The sequence below is a fragment of the Centropristis striata genome, chromosome 20, assembly GCF_030273125.1.
Source record: "Centropristis striata isolate RG_2023a ecotype Rhode Island chromosome 20, C.striata_1.0, whole genome shotgun sequence".
Lineage (NCBI taxonomy): Eukaryota > Metazoa > Chordata > Actinopteri > Perciformes > Serranidae > Centropristis > Centropristis striata.
This window is the reverse complement of record NC_081536.1, coordinates 11,565,224-11,586,961: the sequence shown is the minus strand read 5'-3', so window position 1 is coordinate 11,586,961 and position 21,738 is coordinate 11,565,224. Positions and strand designations below refer to the sequence as shown.

Here is a 21,738-nt window from a genome sequence, read left to right as displayed (position 1 = left end):
GCAGACTGGCCCATTGCCCTGCAGGAGGGTTACAGCCAGGAGGTGACCCGGTGTGTTGCAACCACACACACATACACACACGGAGTCAAAAAGATGACATCAAGGCTATCTCTGAGGAACTGTAATTGCAGCTAAATAGGCTTCCTGTTAATAGTTAACAAGAAGCATGTGGAAACTGTAAAAGAGCGGGGAGCATCGAGTCAGCTTCACCATTTATTTATTTGTAGGAATAAGTGTAGTGGTGGAAGAAGAAGTACTACTGACATATTTTACTCACAACTCACACCATAAGGATCTAAAGTGATGGATAGCATTGCAGAAAAGAAAAAAAGGTGTATTTTTGATTTGGGAGAAAACTGTCCCTTTAAATCACTGATACTCAACTGAGAACCCTGGGGGCTGTGATAGGGTATATTTCAAATTCACTATGAAAATATGTAGATTAACAATCTTTAAGCATACAAATAAGAGCTTGGTTTACAAAATAAATAAATAAATAATATATATATATATAAAATGTGGTGGAGAGGAGAACACTGAACAAACTGCTGGCTATCATGGACAATGATCAGCACTTTCTCTCACAGCTGTGAGACAGACAGATACAAAAAATCTTTCCTGCCACATGCAATCACACTGTACAATAACAAATAATAGTCTGGTTCATTACATACTGTCGCTATGCACTTTATGTGTTTTTTATGCACACTGTTCATTGCACCTTATTTGTTTCATAGCACTAACATTTTTATACTGTATATTCATATTTATTCTGCACTGGAATTCTATTCTACTCCTTAATACATACTCCTTCTTTAGACACTTTATTTTTTTATTGTATTTTTATTGTATTTTTATATTTTATTGCTTGAAGTATGCCTAGGTTGTTCTTTTTATTTAATTGTGTTGTCATTGTCTCTGTGTGTAATGCTGCTGCTACACTGTAATTTCCCAGCTTGGAATAAATAAGTATATCTATCTATCTATCTATCTATCTATCTATCTATCTATCTATCTATCTATCTATCTATCTATCTATCTATCTATCTATCTATCTATCTATCTATCTATCTATCTATCTATCTATCTATCTATCTATCTATCTATCTATCTATCTATATCCCAAACAGAGGTTTGGACTAAGCCATGAATGTCCTCAAATCCTAGAAACGTCCCTGTGTACACCTGCATGAAGGGACTTATGTTGTTTATTTATTTAATCTTATAAATACTATTGATAGGGCTGCACAATTAATCACATTTTTACTGAAATTGCAATATGGGCAAGTCGAAGTCAAGTCAAAATATAATTCTGTTTTATGTATTGTGGGGCTGCAAGATATCCTGGCCTTAAACAAAAACATATTCAAAAGACTTAAGAAAAAAATGCAGTTTCGTACAGATCCTTGCAAAAATACCACACCATGATTATTTTTAACATGTTTTTCAATGAAAATGAGAATCGAGACGCAAAAATGATAATTTTCCCCAAAGTTGTGAATTATATCACAATTGCAATATAAGTCAAAATAATCACAATTCGTTTTTTTTTTCTGAATTGTGCAAATGTCGACCAAATGTCCAATGTCATTTGAGTATCCCTGCTTTAAACTAAATACTATCATATTATTACAGATGCCTTAATGTGTAAGTAGCACTTAACTGTACGCCATGAGATTTTTGACCAGGACCATGTATAACAGCTGCGTCAATACTTGAAATATGTTTTATACAAAGATAAATCTAAAGGCTACTCCTTAATACATACTCCTTCTTTAGACACTTTATTTTTACATTACATTTTATTGTATTTTTATTGTATTTTATTGCTTGAAGTATGCCTAGGTTGTTCTTTTTATTTAATTGTGTTGTCATTGTCTCTGTGTGTAATGCTGCTGCTACACTGTAATTTCCCAGCTTGGGATAAATAAAGTCTATCTATCTATCTATCTATCTATCTATCTATCTATCTATCTATCTATCTATCTCTGCACTAGGTATAGGTATGTGTGACTGGTCACCATTTTTTTGTTATACCTTATATTATCTACGGAGCCCGTGAAGGGACCATGTAACTAGTGATTGAGACAATAAACTCATCAGGAAAATGTTAACTGAGGTCAACTGAGAAGTAGGGTAATTTTTTCACAGACTTCTATACAGTCTTTATCTAAACTTATTTTAGCAACCGATGGAGTCGCCCCCTTCTGGTCATTAAATAGAATGCATGTATAAGGCCACATTAGCTTTGCTTTTCAGGCCTGGAGGCTACCCCTTGATGGTTTCTATAGAACCAGTGCAACACTGCATCAGCTTTAATCACTGAGGACATGACATTTTGACATTTCAAGGTATAAATAATACAATGAATAATGGCTGAATCAGCAGCTTCAGTTTCAGGGTCCTGGTACTGTGCATGCTGGCTCACCGTCGCTGGTTTATACACTTGATTAAAACAGAGCCATTAATGTTATTAGTAACACCTGTGCTTTCTATTACAAGTCAAAAATGTCTGCTGTGAAAAAGGCTTATTTATCCTGAGGATTAAAGGGACAGATGGTTGCACCAACAGTCACTGACCTGCTGCATATTTACTGCTTTAAACATGTTTTCTCATCAAGTGTCTCTAATCAATTCCCTTTCTAAAAGCTTGCTTTTTTATTTTACTTTTGCATTAGTGAATTGTTTCGTGGTGATATAAAAATCCTCATATCACTGTATTTTTCCAATATTTCAATTGGGACTTTATTTTTTGTTTCAACATCTATGCAGAGTTTTCCCCAAAATATAAAATAAAATAATGTTTTTGTCGAAAATCAACTATTTAAACAGACTAATATTACTTTTCTTATTCTTATACATTGCATGAATAAAAACTAGTATTACATATCTTATTCTAATGCATTGCATGAATAAAAACAGAGCTTCCCAGGGCTTTGTTTGTGCTTTAATCTAAGTTTCTTGTCTCTCTACAGGGTGGGCCTGCACCAGCCGTAATGATTATCTGATCTAAGAGGTCAAACTGAGGCAACGCTCTCATTTGTCATTGCAGGTCAGTATTATATAAAGCTGTGGTTCAATACCACCATCTTGTGGTTGAAATTGTTCAGGTATTGGCTGATGTACATTTATAGTATTAGACAAAATAAGTGTGTTTAAATGCACAGGAATACTTTTGTATTATACTTGCCTATGTTTATTATAAAGGCTTTTTATTCTAAACCACTAGTGCATGAATCTACACCACCCTTCTGATGTACAAGACATATTGTTTGGTTCTTCTTGAAAATTAGTTTTTCGACTCCAAAAGCACCATTGTGTTTTGTAATGTTACCATTCTGGCACTGGAGACTATCAGATTAATAGGTATGGCATTTTTAAAATGTATTTTTAGGTTTTGTGAAAGAGCACAGGAAGGAAAACAATTGCAATGTTGAAGCATGGTTACAGCTCCTGGTGGCTGTACAACATTCAAATGACGTAAAAGTCACATGAAACAAAATGCTGCCAGTGTGGTGCACTGGACAGATTTCAAGACTTTCCAGTGTTTATGAAGGCAACTCAAACATATTTGACAAAATTAAAATGGCTCCTTTAGATAAAAAATTATTCCATAAGACATCTGAAAAAGTTGTAAGAAAACTGACCAACTTACAGTTGTGCAGATTTATTTTGAAGCAGCATCACATTGCAAACAATGGTTCACCCTTTCCACTTGAATGCAACACTACTTTCAAGGTCCCACTACAATGTCAGCAGAGAAAAGCAAACATTCCTCTTAAAATGAAAGAAGAAAAAAAAATGAAAATCTCTAACCAAAGCAAAGAAAGCTCATATCCAGAATTAAAAAAGGCCCATGATGTTAATGTTTTAAAGAGCGGAGTTACGGTATTTATAGAACACAAGATTAAAAGCAGACTACTGTACAACTCTTTGCTACATTTACATTCTCACACGGATAGGCTTAAATTCCAGAGAAAAATAAATACACATCTGATTTCTATTACACAACCTTTTGCATGTCTTAACCCTATTAAAATAATTCTGTAATCATAAAAATCTGATACAGTATATACACATACATTTGATGCAGGTGTGTTTTTTACAACACACACACATGCTGTTTTGCATTCTCTTAAAATTGGACCGCTTTCGTTCTGACATTTGGTCTTTCTTTACATGCGAGTTTTTGTAATGACGGTGCCTTTCTGTAGCGTTTCTCATTTGAACCTGTTAACTGGGTTTCCAATGAGCTCCGGGCACTGCTCTTCGCCTTTCGCAATCCTGTCGCACTTTTTGAACAGGTCGTAGTTGATCTTGTCAGTTAGGACGCTGTCCTGCTTGTACTGCGGGTGCTTGGCGACAAATTCCCTCATCCACTTGGCCATGGTCATCAGTTCGCCTGTTTCACATCAGAAAGATTCAAAGTTACGCTCACTGTTCAAAACATATTCTTTTGTGTCATGAGAACTTTTAAGTTTTGTCCTTTTATGAAGATTTACCTGAGGCACGCTTCTTGATGAGCTTCAGATAGTTCAAAATGGTGCACCTGGTGTCCACATCCACCTCCATGTTTTCCAGATAGCAGTTAAGGATCGGGATAAGCCCTTGAAATACTCCCTCCTGGTGGTAAAACAGAAGAAAATAGCACTTATGTTTTAACAATTATTAAGGGAGGCTGTACTAATGCACAGCTGTGATTTGAGCTAAACACGTTTAAAGCATTCATGCAATGTTGACAGAATGGGAGAAAATGGAAAATCTTCTATTACTTTAACTCAGGAGTATTCATTCTTCTTGCAAGCTAGTTACAAATGCATCCAACCTTGTAGTTATGTTATTTAAATAGCCAAAATGAACTGGGACTTTTAGATATAAATGAACGTCCCTTACATTCAAGCCCTTGCCAAATGAGTTCACACAATGCTAATTTAGTCTATCGCTGCCAGAGAATGGTCTGCACTTGGCAGTATGGTGAAGCTATGACAGTATTGATGTAATTCCTCTCACTACCAGAGGGGGGAGACAAAAGTCTCAGCAATCATATCAGCAATAATAGTATAAAGGCTGCTTTTAATTTCCCATAAATCAGCATTTGGTGTTAATATTGGATTTATCACTCTTTATTGAAAACAGTTTGTTCACACTTCGCACACTTTTTTGACATTTTGTTGCTTTAATAAGTTTCTCATATATCCTGACTGGGAATTGGTTGGTTACTCTACAGAAACAAACAAAAAACCCCTAAAAATGTCAACCTCAGTGTGGCGCTAGAGGAAAAGTCAATGTATTTATCCTCTGGAGACCATGGATGTTTTTCTCCATCCAAAAGCTTTTACAATGTTGTCATGAAATGTGAGACAATAATGACCTTTCCATTGATGATTGTGTCGATGCTCATCAGTGTGTACTCCTCATTAGCACCCTCAGTCTCCAAGCCGTTCTCAGCCGACGCAGTGCCATCGAGGACCGGGTTACAGCCTGTTGGTGGACAATAAATGAATCTGCTACTTCTGTATGTGGCTTTAAGCTGAGGCATAACGTTGCACTGTGTTCTACCCACCTTTAAAGATGTCCTTTCGGAAGTAAAACATGCCCTCCTGGACAGAGTTTCTCTTCTGTGCTACCTTCATGTTTTCATCAACCTGATTAAAGACAGTTGATAACTGCATCAGATCAAATATCCTACTTCATTAAACTCATTCCTCTTAATGTTCTATAAAAGGCCCTTAACTGTTTTTACCTTTGACAGAGGGATCAGAAAGTCCAGTTTATAGGACAAGATCACTCTGGTGAGTAGGACGACAAAGACCACATAGGCAGCATTTTCAAAGTCAGTTAGCTGCACCTGAAAAATAAAACAGAACTTATGTTTTTTTTCTATGAAGGCCATGTTATTGAATATAAACATAGATTATAACTAGTGTATGTGAAGCTTTAGTGCAGCTTGTTTTTACCTCCATGGGGCGGAACTCAACCCTCCAGCCGATATCGGAGTTTGGAGGTGGAGGTTTGAACCTCATCGTCTGCCAGTTGGTCGACTGGAGGTTCTGCAGGAAGACAAGTCTGAATAAATACTCTGTCACACTGAAGGAAAGCCTTTGATGTTTTTACACATGGTTGATTTCCCTTGAAGAAGCTAGAATACAAAAACCGCACCTCAAAGTGATCAGACTCGTTTTCATCATCCAGGTGGATTTTCTCCTCAAAGACGGAGAGTGGGTCTCGGATGAAGAGGTGTGCTATGTGTTGGGCCAGCAGCTTGTCGATTCCTACACACAGTAAGATGGTTATTCATCTCTCCACTGTAAAACCATCTATTCTGACCGCACAGTTGATTGTTTTTCGTTTATTTTACACATTTCTGTTGCTAGCATTGTTTTTCTTCCACAGTACCTGCGTCCAGCAGCTGCTTTTTGATCTCCTCGTCTATCGTCAGATCGATGTCATTGTACTTCTCACCACAGCTGGACAAGTAGCTGTCAATTGAATCGTATCTTGACTTGAAGATCCTGTATTTGTTGTTTTTCAAAGGCTGCAAATGAAAAAGGTAATACATGCCATACATTATTCTCAAAATACAAACCGTGATACCTACGTGGTGCTTTTACTTGAGAAAAAGTTATTATCTCCAAGATCAGTTTTCTTTAGCGACAACTATGTCAATAAGCGGTGAGCGTTTTGGGATCTGACTTTCACATGCTTGTGAAGTTTCAGTGTCGGCAGTCATCGATCTGTGTATTTAGCCATAGTAGCTTACATTATACTGCACACAAACCACTTCTGGGTGACAGAAAACAGTCACTAACTGTGCCCTGCTTGTGTTTTTCCCCCGGGTATGTTGCCAAAGGCACAGTTCATAATACTGTAAATTAAAGGGCTTTCATCAGGGGGACATAGGCTCAGTCACTATTGTGTAGCTCATTCACAATAGATAGAAAAGTGACTTAAAAAGACATTTATTTAAATGAAAATCTTTTAGGAATTATTTAGGATTATATGGTTCAGGTGTGTGGTGGTATTTGTAACAATAAGAAGTTCAAGTAATTCAGAGGCAAAGTTTCTATAACGTTATTAAATGTGAGAAAGATTGACCCATTACTGAGAGACTCTCAGTGAATATGAGAGGCAAAACTAAACAAAGTACAGGACCCTCCCTACAATGACTTGTTCTTTTGACTAAAGTCTGTTTTTTTTGCACGCCTGCTCACCTTGAGCCCACGTTCCTCCTGCGTCCTGTCGTCCACTGAGGCAGAAATAACTCCCCAGCGACAATCGTTATCTGACACGAAGCCTCTGTAGAAGGGTGAGGCCGCACTCAACGCCATCTGCAAAGAGAGAAAAAAAAAACTGTTTTATGTATGAAATTACTTAGTTATTAGTTATATAATGGTGCAGCTGAAGAAGAGGTCAGGTATGTAATCATAATATGTGACAGGAAGCACGCTTTATTTATGGACTCACCACTATGGGGCAGAATGTTGCTAGTTGGTCATAAAGGTATCTTGCCTCATCAATGCTACAAGCTTGGAATGTCACCTGCAAAAGCATCGTAAAAAAAGAGGCTGAAGTACATTTATACATCACTTATTGGGAATGTAAAGTTGAAGTCACACAAAGCAGTGTTTAATCATAATCTTAGCCTGCAATAGTCTTCTATGAAAATATGAAATATGAAATCATGTTAAGTTGAACTCAAATATGTTAATACATCTGCATTGAACGTCATGGTAAAATTTATGCTTACCTCGTATACTCTTCTATAATCATGTAACTCTTTTTATAATCATACCTTGTACTACTTAATTTATATTATAATCATGTTAATATACATTATAATCATGTTAGGATGAATGACTTCATGTTATTATCTGTGTAAATGCTGTAATGATGTAATTGTGTAATAATTGTTTGATTTAATGTGGACCCCAGGAAGACTAGTCTTCATCTCTATGAAGACTAATGGGGATCCAAAGGATACAATAAACAATAAACAAACAAAGCTCAAGATAGTCTACAGTGTCCCATTTACATCACTGTTTGACAACAAAAGTCAGATAATCCAGTACCTGCAGACAGCAGTTGCCCATGCCAAAGCCCATGGCGTCCATGTAGATATGGTCAGGCAGAGCTGCCCTCGCTGCTTCGCCGTCGTCCTCAGGAAACTCCTCCACAAATGGAGACGGAGTGCACTTGTCTTTGAAGACTGAAACACAAGGAGGAATATGTTTATTATATGGTCATTTTTTCAGTTTTACATCTAGTCTGAGGGACAAGTCAAAACCTCGGACTCCACATTAAATCACATTTCGTCGTCCTTTTTTGTAGTTTGAAAAAAAAAAAAGAAAAAAAGGCCAATGTGGAACAAAAAAGGTCTTTGGAAATATCAGAAAAGCTCAGTTTTGACTAGACTGTGTCCACAACTGCTTAAGAATAAAAACTGACAAAAAATATTTACAGGTATAACAAATCACAAAATATGTAAATAACTTAAAATGTTCACTTAAAATAAAATTAAAGTTATAAATGGTACTATAAACTCACTATTGTAGTTAATTTTTTAAAAACTTACTTGGCACATTTATCACGACTTTCTCTCCTCTTCTGTGACGTATGTTTCTGGTAAGGGTGCTGAAAAGAAAATCCACACACAAAATAATTGTCATATACACACACGCATATCAATAACTATGGTATTGTGAAAATGTACTGGCATCTACAGTAAAATAAGCTTATACTATAGGCCCATACTGGATTTTTGAGGCTGATTTAAATTTGATATAAGTATTGCTAATCTTGGCTGTTTTTGCTCATCATGATAAGTAAAATAAGTAAATATTCTACAATTGAACAATAAACTTATATGATTTTTTGTGCATCCAGGAAGCTGTAATAACAATGAAGCCTACCTGAATCTCGGGTGTCTGTTGATGGCTTCATCTGGGAAAAACAGTGACTTCGACACTCCCTTTTCAACAGGGGTCGGCCGGTGCTCTGGTTTGGTGAAACCTGGGCAACCTAACCTAAAAAAAGGTTCAAAACATACATTACTATTACAGGGCTGCAACTAGCAGTTACAATTATTATTATATTCTGCCAAATAGACTAGAGAAAATGCAAATTAAATTTTTTTTCTTTTCTTATGCCACCAAGTGTAATCCATGCAAATGATGAATCAAATATATTTTCCACACAAACACAAAAGACCACTCACACTTATCAACAACAAAGTACCTTGGGAACGAGGTGATGGTGCAGAGGGTTTCGTTCTGGTTCAGGACAGAGGAGGCCTCTCGCCGTCTCTTCCCCATGTTGCCCTCCACAGTGTTGAACTCTGACATCGTCCCGCCGTATGGCTGCCCCGGAGTTCCTTCAATCATGTAGCTGCCATACTCTGGTCTCCAAAGTGTGGGATGGCTGCACAAACATGAAAAGTGTTGTGAAAACATTTGGCTTTTATAGGTCAGCAACAAAGTAAAAAAAAAAACGGCCCTGATCGCAGTATCACGATGACCTTTATGATTGAATAAACTGACCGCCCTCCCTTTATCGTATGTCAGCCGCAATCTTGGCACGGCAGACGAACGCGACGTATTTGTGCTCCAGAGCGTGCTCTTTGGTGTGTGCGACAGAGGGGCAGTAATGAGGAATGCATCGACTCTACTATTCCCACTGCCACTGGTATTTCCCCTGGGTGAAGTCGGCTTCACAGATTCAGACCGACGTCATGGGCAGCGAGCAAGCATAACACTCAGGAGCTTGTACAAACACATTCACACTGCCTGCAGAGAATTCCTCTTGCTAAAGAAATGTTACTACGGTTTGGACATGCAGACGGCATTCCCAGGAGGAGCTTGGATAGTTCTCACTGATGGATGTCCTGAGGCAAAATCACATCACCTATAAATTTTGGAGGATTTATGTGAAAGGTTCTTATTTTATTACCATCTCAACAATTATGCTTTAAAAAAAAAAGACAGCCAGACACTGCTGAGACAAATTATAGTTCAAAATTATCAGAACAACTTTGTGCAGTGATACCTTATTTGTTATCTTTGCACCCTTCCAGCTGAACTTTTATCTGTGGCAAGTGCGTGCATTTTGAATCTCTCTGATCGACAAACACCTCAATGTCGGCTACAGATGGTACACATCAGACTGCTGCACCTCCATAATGTTCCCATAAGTCCCACAGATCTTAACACAGAGTATGCCAGACTGACAACTTTGCAGTTAAAAATGGAATGGAGTCTGCATGTGTCCACAACAATGTACACAAAATCGCAGCCTTAATGGTGGAGATAGACCAAATATGGCAGACAAAACGAAAAACATCTCCACTGTAACTCTCTCAGCCTTTTTGTCAGTTGATGATTAATGATCAGTTATCAAGGGTCAGTTATCGGTCAGATTTAAAAAAAAATGGAATTAGCATCCCTATATGGAAGCAACAAGTCTCTTCTTTGTAAATTATAATTAAAAAAAAAACACTTAATGATTGACAGTGAGAATAAGGAAAATGACAACAATGTAATCTTTTGGACTGAAAACCGCTCATCACAAAGATAATAAAATGTTCACAGTGAGGTCAATAGCAGTGTCATGATAGGGACTGGGAGGTCAGGACTGACCATTAAGAGCTTGTTGAAAGTATGCAGAGAACTGGAAAGTGCAGATTACTGACACTGAGCTCACTGTTTGCTAGTTGTGGGAATTTTAACAAATGATGTTTTCCCCCTGCAGCATTTGTTTCAAAGAGATACTTTGTGCTGTGTTCTTGCTGTGCATGAGAGCAAAAGTACACAGGACCTAGCCATCCCATGTTTTTGTGTGATGGATGAACGGTGACTTTGACAGTCAAATTAACAGTCCTCGACATAGAATGGCTTGCAGGCAAATTTGTGAAATGCGGCGAGACTTTGCTGCCCGCCTCTGCTGCACTGCACACCAGGTGACACCGGTTTTTTTTTCAAGTTTTTCAAACTGATTAGGAGACCTTTTCACACTGAAGTTGGGTGGAGCTGTGAAAATAGTTCCCAGGGGAATTTTTCTTGTGGATGGTGCAGTTGGAATTTGCCACTAAAATAAAGTACTAAAAGCAACCGAAGCAAGTGCTGCAAGAGCAACGACGACCACAGTCACTAAACGTCAGTGTCTATTATGCAGCAGCACATGAATGTAAGACTCGTACATTTTACAAAAAACACCCTCAACAGCGCAGCTACAGTACGTGTTGTCCAAATAAAAATCATACATGTTTATTTTAAGAGCAGTGTCACCAGCTCTATTTGTTTCGACGAGCTGACACCGGCCTCAATTCCTGTCTGTTTACACTAATAGCTCATTACTCCGCACCTGTCAGCAAGCATTTCTGCACTTTTCCAATTACACAAAGCTAATTTTTATCTTCCGTTTCTTACTTTCTGTTTGGTGTTCCCAGAGCAGACACACTCGCACACAGAAAACAGTGCAATAGTGCACACTTATATCACCTATAATGTATCCTTTGTGTAGTTTATTACAGATAAATTACTGTGCAGAGGTTAGCAGATTATCGATGCAGACCGCCCACAGCCTCTGCAGCCAGTGTGACTGCTGCTACTGTTCATGTTTACATTTTGAACCAGTCATACCCGATCAACAAAATCTAACACTTATGTGGGTGTGTAGTGGCTTTAATAATAACAAAACGAATACCTCTGTAAGTGTGCGTAACGATGCATGATGATTTACTTACATACAGCCTAGAGCCTACTTTATGTTACTACATCACATATTTGCCCGGGGTTTCATTTAAATCACAGCCAGTTAACAGCTCACTGTGATCAGAACAAACCATTAAACTAACAGCGATGTTGGCGTTTGAGGTGTGGTGTTTACTTAAATGTCAGATTAAGAATGTAAGTGTTGCTAATTCTGACAATCTATTCGTGAATGTGATTACTTCAAGGCAGAAAACTTTGACTTGAACGACACATTTTACCAAAATACAAGTAAGTACTTTGCAAGTAAGAAGTAAACAAAATTGAAGCCACAAATCATCTAACTGAATTATGGTCTTCCTCGATTAAAAACACACAGTTTAAAGATATCTAGATCTTTTAATATCTGTAGTATATTCAGCTGAATGCATTAAGTGATGAGGGCACTTACTTGGGGTTTATCTTTTCACCCTGCTCTTGGAGAGTTTCCAAAACCTCTCCACCGTTCAGGACAAGTCGAACCTTTTCATCCTTGTCATCCAGTTCCACCAACATGTACTCGACCTAAAGGTGAAGCATGAAAAACAAATAGTGAAGATTATGAGTGTAACTGTCAAACACTGCATTACGGCCACGGCTTTATTCATTCAACTACTCTTCTAAACTTTACAATCCGTGCTAGATCACAGCACAAAGCAGACGTGTTTCAAGATCAGACTGGGACGCCATCACATCAATTCCAATTCATCAGTTATGTTTCCTTGACTTTGACTCTGCTCCCCTGTAATCCCCTGTCTGAAAGAGGGATTAATCTATAACAACAGCATTCCACATTGTTCCAAATCAAAACACTTTGTTCAAGCTGTAGCACACCCAAGTTTTGTGGACGGGTGGCGGGCAAAAAACTAGTGTGAACTTCTGAATGAAGCGACAGCCGAGCCCACAAACTGTACATTAAAGTTTTGTATAGCAGGCTTAAAGTTTATGTTTACTTAACAGGGAGGGTGCAGTACTGCCTGGATTATTAGCACTATTAGACAGTTACTAACAGACTGAATGATTGACTAATGCTTAAAACCATCAATTAACTTTTTGCTCATGAATCACCATTAGAAACTATGATCACAATCTGACACTGAATGCAACCAAGTAAGACAACCATTACACTGTCAATCAGCTTTTTAAATCTCTTTTCATTTCTTGTTATTGTTGTTGCTTTCACTGTTCTCAGTAGTTTGTAGTTTTCACATATAGACACATCATGGCAGAGATTGTTCCTAATGTTATTGCTTTCACTATCCTTGTTGATTTCGACTTAGTTTACACTTTTTCTTGCTTCTATTTTTATTATGTAAAGTGTCTATGGGTACCTTTTAATGCGCTTTACAAATAACATGTAGTATTAATAACACCTTATGTACATGCAAATCATTTGAATATATTGCAGAGTAGTACATAATTTCAGTTAAATGTGATTTTCTGCACTGACCAGTAAATATGAATTCTATATCAATAGAAGCCCGTTATTGCATCATGTACAGCCACCATTTAAGATTATGGACAGTAGCAGCAGTATCCACAATTCCAGTAAAAAGCTTTTCTTACCTCGTCGCCCCATTTCAGCACATCTTTCTGACGCTCCTTCACCTTGTTGTAGATGTTGAGGAACTGGATGATGCCGTGCTTCCTGATGTGGTCAGCATACTTCTTGGTTTCTTCCCAGTTGAGCGGAGACCCTTGTGACAGTAAACCCATCGCACAGACACGCTGGGAAGAAGAAGGGTGAACTGGTGTCTGGATGTATGAACTTGCACGCCGAGCGTTAGCTAGCTAGCTAGTCTGTCCAACACGCGCGGAGCTAGCATGAAGTCCGGGTCCACACAGACGGCAGAGTCCGGGTCCTCTGGGTGCTGTCAGAGAGTTCAGGAGCTGAAGAAGCAGAGTCTTGGTGCTGTTAAGCGGCGTGCCCTGTAGGTAACCTTAGCAGGGCATCCAGCGGCAGCAGGCCCCTGCTCATCACTTGCTAATGTCTGGTTAGCTCGGTGAAGCCCACCCGGTGCGGCTGCTGCTCCCCCAGACTCGAGTTATTCAGCCTCGGCTCGGCTAAAGACCGCGGACTGGGCCCGGTAACGTGCAGCTCTGTGATGGGGCTGACAGCGGGGTGAACCGGTAGTAAGGTCGTTGTTGGCAGTGCAGTGTGCTCCTCTCAGTCCGGCTGTGTTGTACATATGTACGCCCTCCCGGCTGCACACACGTGATGTCGTCAGGCGGAGCGGAGTGACGCCACGATGACTCAGCACTCTTCTCTCCGACCTGTCAATCAGAGCAGGTAGCGGATATAGATAGATAGATTTATAGGTTTATATATCGTCACCCAGTTAAAATAATCGCCGAACTTATTTTTTCAAGTTTTGCAGGAAACACAAAAAAAACGAAACAAAAAGTGTAACATATGACATTTATTGATCATTTCACTCAAAAAAAATAGGTCTACATAAGAGTCACACAAGCCTGTCAGAAACATGACATGACAAATATCATGAGCATTAATGTTACTTCAAAGTGTCATTAATGTTCATGACACATCCCATGTCATGTTTATGACACGCTCATGTCACTCTTATGTAGACACCTTCAAAATAAAGTGTTGTTTAATCTTGCTTAAGTCACAAAGGCATGTTCAAAAATGAGTCACATTTTATTTTGACATAATAAATAAAATGATCTGATCAACTGAGGATCTAGGCGATTTTACCGTAGGTGGCCGGTGTCATGAGGAGATGATTTAGGCAAAAAAAAACTATTTTGACAAAAAATGACTCGGGCGATTATTTTAACACAGGGTGACGATATGGTGCTGCGTTTATGTACTGCCGGAAAAATACCTGTTACCAGATAGCAAGGCTGAAAATCAGTACAAAAGGTCAAAAACATAGAAGTCATATATTTGCATTCCTGTTTACCCCAAGGGTCAGTGGTGAAGAAGTATTCAGATGTGTTACTTAAGTAAAAGCAGCAATACTACAGTGTAAAAAAAGACTGTTATAAATACTGGCAGACTCAGGGTGTTTTATATTATGCAATTCTGATTCTTCATGCATTCATCATGTGTACATCACTATAATGTTCTAAAGTATAGGTGAGCCTTATTTTATTGTTTTATTGGGTAGTGTAACTAATAATACAACCTATTTAATGTGGCCCAGTGGAATAGAGGCATAAAGTAGCATAAAATAGAAAAACTCAAGTAACTAAAAATTGTACTTCATTCCTATTTAGCGCTGCCAAAGAAATGGACAGTTAATTACATTATGTCTACTGCTGTGGTAGTTTACTTTGAAAAGCCAAATGGAAATGGGTAAAAGCAAAAGGGAGAGAGGAACATATAGGATTTAAACTTTTTTTATTTTAGCATTTAATCTGAGCTTTTCTCCTCTCCATTTCAAGCATTCAAATTTGACTTTCCAATTCTTAGATTACTATTCCACGATATCCATTTGTAATGTCAGGAAGTACAATTGAATAGTAGCTTTCTTTTTGGATTTTCTCTGTTTGCTTTTAAATGAAATTCTGGCTCAAATTACCCTCCATATCTCAGAGCTAAAATAGCTTATGTTTTCCAATCAACAGTCCAACTGCCAGTATTTTTAATTTACCTGGATATATAGTGTAGAAGAGCACAAAATACTCACATTTCAGATGCCGGAACACTGTTTGCCATTTTTGGCTTCTTTAATTAGCCTACTTTTTCCTCAATTATCAGAACTGTTGTTGCATGATTATCTTTCAACTGATCAATCAATTATTCAACTAATTGTTTCAACATTAGTTGTTACTCTTGGGACGAGACATGTAAGATTAGACTTAATGTTCTTAGACACTGTTGAAAATTGGATAATAATAAGAAATAATAAAAGAAAAACTATACTTTGCTTGTAGAAAGGTAACACAACTCACATGTGTATGCGTGAAGAAAAATATGCTAATACAAAACAGGATAATTTAATAGGACATACATGTTTATAGTCATTTTTTTCTCTTTGAAAGGATTCTTTCTTTTTTGTTTGTTTTCTTAATTACCTGCCGTTGGCTCTCCCTTTTCTGAAAGACAATATTTAAAACATTGCTCACAACAATAAGACAGCACAAAACAGCCAAATGCTGTTATTTCTACAATTACTGTATCACCACCACCACCACATTATTTACTCATTGGGCCTCTTGTCTTTTAATTTCCACACCACAGTATTAAAATTACTGAGTCATGATTACAAACTAAAGTGTTTGAAGCACTTGGATGCAACATCATAAAATAAAAAGAGTGCTGTAATCATGACACGGCAGTCGTCTTCTCTGACAGGGTGTGTTGCCTACTTGTACATGCATGAGTGGATACATCCTGTTATACTGGAGGTCACTGAGCTGCTCTGACATCTGCCCTCATAAAAGGGTGTGGTTTAATTCTCATTCTCAGTGGTTTCAATTGCATGGATGAATGACATACTAAGTCATGTTGACTTTTACGAGAGTTGCTAACCTATTTGTTGCGCTGTTTAAACATGATGTTTTTTAGATGGCTAAGCAAAGGGCAAACATTAACAGCTTAGTGTAGTTATTGGCAGATAATCAGGGTTATGGTATTGGAAGTGGACATGAAAATGTGGTATAGAACAAAATTAAGTAAAATAGCCAAATCTGCAGCAGAAAAATCTGGTGTCCAAATATGACCACATCACATTTAAAATTGTAATGACATCTCTGTCTCTATGAAACTACAAGCTATTTCTATATATGCTCACACAAAAACGCTGACCGTTATGTGATAGCACATGAAAGCGGTGGTGAATTTAATATGCTTTGGGATTAATGGACTTGCACAGACAATAGTACACATAAAATGTATTGAGCATGATGTAGTAGCTCTTTTATGTCTTTATTTGGCTCATGTTACACGCCTGAAGCCTTGTTTCCTCACTGTCAGTGTAAAGCATGTTTGCAGTGTCAATGAACAGCTCAAATCTTTGCGGTTTTACTGTTATTGTGTTAAACAACAAAGGCAGACTTAAACGTTACAAGTACCTTTATTACTCTCTCAATGCCAGTGATCTTTATTTGCCATTTCAAAATTTCAGATTTCAAAATTTGGTGCTGGTTTACAATTACTACACTATGTTGTAGGTGTAAATTAATGTACAAAAATACACATTAATGAGGCTGGACATTTACACACTTGATATTCTTTGACCCCACCAGTGGAGGATTTAAAGACAAAAAGTGCATATCTCATTAATTAATTGGAAAATGGAAATCTTGAAATAATTGTGAAAGCATAAAAAAGAAACACCACTAAAAATAGATATGATCTGAAATTGAAAACAGTAAAAATAATCCTGTCTTTGTGTAGATTTTGTTGATTTATGGTGCTCAAAAACAAACCTGAACCAGTTTTTTTCAATAAGAACACCATAAAAAGTCTCTCAAATTGACATGAAAATAATAATAAATAAAAAAAACTTTGCATGGAAATGATTTTAAATAATGACCATGGCTCAGAGTAGCTTACACTTCATCTCTTTAATTTAAAAACAAACAAAAAAAGACATGAGCAGTCGTGGAATTCTCCAGGAGAGCTCAGGCTGACAACGTTGCTTCCAACTTCCATTTTTCTTTTCCTTTTTTACAAAATAGTTTATTGCTGTCACATCTAAACCCATTCAACCCTCATCACTCCAACATTTTCCCAACAGAATAATTTCTTTGCACTGATAGTGTTTATGGCGATCACATACGACACAAGGCCACTGAGTGCTGCACATGAGACACACTGCCGCCGTGCTGTGTGTAGTGTGTGTTGAATCACTTATCAAAAGCACCTACTCCTGGCAGGTGACGCCAACACTTTTCCCAGCTCATTATTCGGTTCAAGTATCTGAGTATCACAGTAGTTATCATAAACAGGACTGTCACAAAATCCTTCAACATTAATGGCTGTGTTGCAAACAAACAACACAATATTATTACTTGTATAGAACTGGATAAAAAAGACAATCATGTTACAGATTCATCTCAACAACAGCAGTGATTTTGCATTTTTATACCTTTCATTTTTTTGAGCTTTAAATATACTTAGAATTGCTACAGAAGAGCTAATGAAATATCCCAACTGAATTGGCCCCAAAGATACATTTTTGTCTAAAAATGATAAAATTGATAATTCCTATGTTCAATTTGTCTTTATTATAAACATTACCTGACCATTATGATGCCAATTATACTAATTATTAAACTAAAGATACATTTCAAGGCTTCAATTAGCATCATTAGAATCATTAGATTCTTCTAATGAAAAAAATCTTATAAGAATTTGTTCCCAAATTTGTCAATTTTGTAATTATTATTGTTATTATTATTTTTTAACAAAGATGATGACCATTGTAGACTTATCTTGGAATATTGGTTGATTTTAAAGCCCAAGACTTTTGCAACAGAAGAGCTGGAGACCTTTAAACACATAAACTACATTATGACCACCGTTTTATATACTGACTGGTGCAGAAGATACTGAACTGGCTCTGGACTCTCGTGTTTTCCGTGTGGGTATGGTGACGACACAGCATGAAATGCCGACTGTAGCTTCCGGCAACTCGTCATCCTCAGTCCATTCGTTGAGGTCGGGGTTGAAAACCTGAATGCATTTCTTGTACTTCTTCTCTCCCTCATTCCAGCCTCCCAGGAGATACACCTTGTTGTTCAAAATGGAAATACCAGCCGTGCTCACCCCCGTGTGAAGAGGCGTGCAGTAGCTCCACTGCCCGCTGCTAGGGTTGTAAGACTCAACGGCGAGGACATCAACCCTCTCCCCACGACCTCCCAGCTGACTGCCACCAATGACGTAGGCCCGGTCTCCCACGGTGGCGGCGCAGTGCCAGCCTCTAGGTGTGCTCAGGCTGCTCTTATCCTGCCAGCTGTCGGTGGAGGGGTCGTACATGCACACGGCCCTGGAGTAGGCGTTGTTGATGTAACCTCCGGATACAAGGATCTTGCCATTGATGAGGGAGCTGCCGTGACAGCAGCGGGGCACCTCCATGGGTGCTTTCATCTGCCACTGATTGGAAGAGGGCACGTAGCACTCCACAGAGGCCTGAACACCGTCGCTGTTGCGTCCTCCGATGGCAAACAGGAGGCCGTTGAAGGTGTTGAGGCTGAAGTGTGTGCGCCTCTGGATCATGTTGTTCAAGTGAATCCAAGTGTTGAAGCGAGGGTCATATCTAAAGAATGTGAGAGGTGTTTACAGTTATTTTCAACACAAGTAAACAAGTCCAAACTATAAATCAGACCTGAGAATGAGTTCTTACCTGCAGAAGTTGCTAACAGCATGTTTAGCCTGGTTCCTTGCATCATTCTGGTCCTCGCCACCGGCCACATACAGGAAGCCGTCCAGCACTGCCACACACTGGTTGAAGCTCTTGGCTGGCATTTCTGTCAACTTATTCCACACGTTATCTGCATCTCTGTAGAGAACGTCTTTGCTGAGAGATTTCTCGGTCAACGCAGGGCGTCCACCAATTGTCAGTATCACCTTGAGGCCGCCGCGCACCTTTGTCCTGCGTGACTGGAGGATGTTCTGTTGGTACGGCAGCAGGTGGTAATTCATGGCATCAACGAGGAGACGGTGGCACTCGGGGTCTTGCATCATTCTGGGCGCGCTCTGGACGTGATTCACCAGGTCCTGGGCCGCGATTGTGCCAAAGCGGATGAGAGTCAGGAGATCCGCAGCGTACTTCAGCCTCTTCTCGTCAAAGTCCAACCACTTCATGGCGATCTGGAAGGCCGTGATTTCAGAAGGAAGCTGCAGGGAATCATCAGAGAGGAAATCACTAATCTGCTCATAGGTGAGCTTCAGGAACTGCTCCATTTCAGAAAACTCGATGAAGTTCTCCCTCATGAACTTCTGAGCGGCCTCCTTGGTTCCTTTGAGGTCATAGGCGTCAGCGATGTTGGCCACGTACATGCAGTTCTCCACGCTGAGCTCCTGCATGAGGAAATCGCTGCACATCTTCACTAAGGTGCCGATCTGCAGCAGCATGGCCGCAGCGATGGTGCTGCCGATGCTGTACAGTGACAGGGTCAGCTTTCCGGAGTAAGCATATGTAATGGCTGTGGCGAGGCCGACAGGTGAGAGGTCGTTCAGGTCAATCTTCTGGAGGGACGAGTCCTTCTTCAAGATGTTTCGAATGTACTCGCTGCAGGAGGCCATGACAACCTTGTGGACATCAAACGACTTTGACTTGGTGGCGACAGTGAGATCGCAGAGGAAGCTGTCCTGCCTCATGGTGCTCAAACCCTCCAGGAGGTTTGGGGCATACACAGAATCAGTGACTTCAGTTGAGATGCAGTTGAAGCCGTTTCCTCCTTCCAGCAGAGTGTTGAGCCCGTTGATCTTGTTGATGGGGCTGTCCTCGACCATTATGGTCATTTCATTAATGTCTCCTTTACTCTTTTTGCTCGTCTTGTTCTTTTTGGGTGCCATGGCTGAAGCAGCAGAACACAGCCCAGACCTTCTGAAAAAACACACAAAAATTGCAGGTTTATGAACAGATGATGTCTCATATCAGTCAGCTGGATAAAGGGCCAGATAAATTGTGACAAATGCAACTTGAGAAAGATATGAACAATGCTGATGAAGAACTGGCCAAGATTAAATCAGATTTGCTCTTAAAAAAATATGCGTGATTTAGCTGGAATATGTCACGACTAAACATTAAAATATATCTACAAGTTTTAAATGACTTCATGCTTTCTTAAGCTCCTGTTGTCCTTGTATCATGTCTATGTACTGTTTTCTTTGCCTTTATCTAAGCAAATCCCTTCACATGCAGCTTGTTTTATCCAAGGACAAGCGTCTTCTTACATTTTGGAATTAAAGTGTAATTTATTTAGACACTACCAGACACTGACACCTTTCACAACATGTGGTGATGCCGGAGTGAGTGAGTGCGTCAACATGCCCCTCTTTGCATCTGTCACATTTTATCAGCAGCATGTCCAGGAATAGCAACGCTGGACGGCTCACCCATGACGTTCCTTTTATAGACTTTGAGACATGAGAAGCAGGCCTCATGTCCTCTGACTGTCGAGGTTCAGGTTCAGTTTTGTTTGTTTCCTTTATTTCATTTAATTATTGTAAGCTTGTGCTGATTGGGTCTGCATTTTACACTATCTACAAAACCAAGAAGTTTCAGAAAAAAAGACATTTCTCACATTATCTACCCACATCCCTATAAAACCTGAAGCTCGCTGCACACATGGCTGTGTGTAAAAACCACAAATCCAAAAAGGTCAACAGCTTTATCAGCCATTTGAATGCCAAGTAAATGAGAAAAGAGCAGATTTTCTAAAGATTTTCTATCCTAAAATGACTGACAAATGCTGAAGCAATAACTGCACCAAACTGCCTTTTCATTGCTAAAACTGCAAACGATCAAGCATGAGAAAGCTCCACTTACCTGAGAGATGAAGTTGAGGCTGGTGAAGAAGGAACTTGTGCCTCCAGTTACTGGAGCAGGAGAGAGAGAGCAGCAGTCAGCCCGGCTGAAAGAGACATACACTTAACTCCTCCTCTAAGGGGGTTAGTGCCAATCAAGAATTGTGCAATGCATGTGGCAGAGGAGAGGGACCATACACCCCCAACCCTCAATATATAGTGTCCCACAATAGCCTACAATCGGTTGATGTCAACATACTGTTGGGGGCCCGACCTATATCGTCAGTGAGACGTCATATGAACAGTTTCATTTGGCAGTTGTTTAGAAAAAGAATAAGCTCTCAGTGGTGCACTGAGCATCTACTTTAGTACCCAGGATGATTTTTTTTTATTTAACATTACTCTGAGTGAAAAAAAGTGAAATAAAAAGATTTATCCTATTGGACATGATCTTATAGCCAATTTAAATGGAAATCAACATTAGTTAATTGGAGAAAATAGAAATTAAATGTGCGGAAGTCACTTGAGCACCACTTCATTACTGGCACATTT

The 21,738-nt window shown here is 39.0% G+C and overlaps 2 protein-coding genes across 3 annotated transcripts; both read right to left on the bottom strand.

Moving 5' to 3' along the window:
• Positions 1-3,651: 3,651 nt before the first annotated feature.
• On the bottom strand, positions 3,652-13,935 carry gclc (glutamate-cysteine ligase, catalytic subunit). Its single transcript, XM_059323782.1, has 16 exons — positions 13,308-13,935; positions 12,154-12,266; positions 9,235-9,417; positions 8,910-9,023; positions 8,573-8,631; positions 8,070-8,206; positions 7,465-7,539; positions 7,212-7,328; positions 6,397-6,535; positions 6,160-6,272; positions 5,958-6,050; positions 5,744-5,848; positions 5,564-5,645; positions 5,372-5,481; positions 4,503-4,623; positions 3,652-4,402 (listed from the first exon to the last, which is right to left on the bottom strand). Exons 1-16 carry the CDS (start codon positions 13,455-13,457, stop codon positions 4,221-4,223), a joined length of 1,893 nt encoding a protein of 630 aa, XP_059179765.1. The 5' UTR covers positions 13,458-13,935; the 3' UTR covers positions 3,652-4,220.
• A 4,166-nt stretch (positions 13,936-18,101) lies between these two features.
• Positions 18,102-21,298, bottom strand: klhl31 (kelch-like family member 31). 2 transcript variants are annotated; one of them, XM_059359660.1, is made up of 3 exons: positions 21,209-21,298; positions 19,058-20,260; positions 18,102-18,970 (listed from the first exon to the last, which is right to left on the bottom strand). In XM_059359660.1, the coding sequence occupies exons 2-3, from the start codon at positions 20,230-20,232 to the stop codon at positions 18,238-18,240; spliced, it is 1,908 nt and encodes a 635-aa protein (XP_059215643.1). In that variant the 5' UTR covers positions 20,233-20,260; positions 21,209-21,298; the 3' UTR covers positions 18,102-18,237. The 2 variants fall into 2 exon arrangements, with proteins under 2 accessions (XP_059215643.1, XP_059215642.1); XM_059359659.1 differs by having other exon boundaries at positions 19,058-20,263; positions 21,209-21,227.
• Positions 21,299-21,738: the final 440 nt, after the last annotated feature.

Excerpts from the sequence above, each read along its gene's own strand:
- klhl31 (XM_059359660.1), bottom strand. The coding sequence starts at position 20,232 with ATGGCACCCAAAAAGAACAAGACGAGCAAAAAGAGTAAAGGAGACATT. Across the intron at positions 18,971-19,057 it reads GCTGTTAGCAACTTCTGCAG|ATATGACCCTCGCTTCAACA; the intron begins GTAAGAACTCAT and ends CACATTCTTTAG.
- gclc (XM_059323782.1), bottom strand. The coding sequence starts at position 13,457 with ATGGGTTTACTGTCACAAGGGTCTCCGCTCAACTGGGAAGAAACCAAG. Across the intron at positions 9,418-12,153 it reads GGTGAAAAGATAAACCCCAA|CCATCCCACACTTTGGAGAC; the intron begins GTAAGTGCCCTC and ends ATGTTTGTGCAG. Across the intron at positions 6,536-7,211 it reads AGGAGGAACGTGGGCTCAAG|CCTTTGAAAAACAACAAATA; the intron begins GTGAGCAGGCGT and ends TTTCATTTGCAG.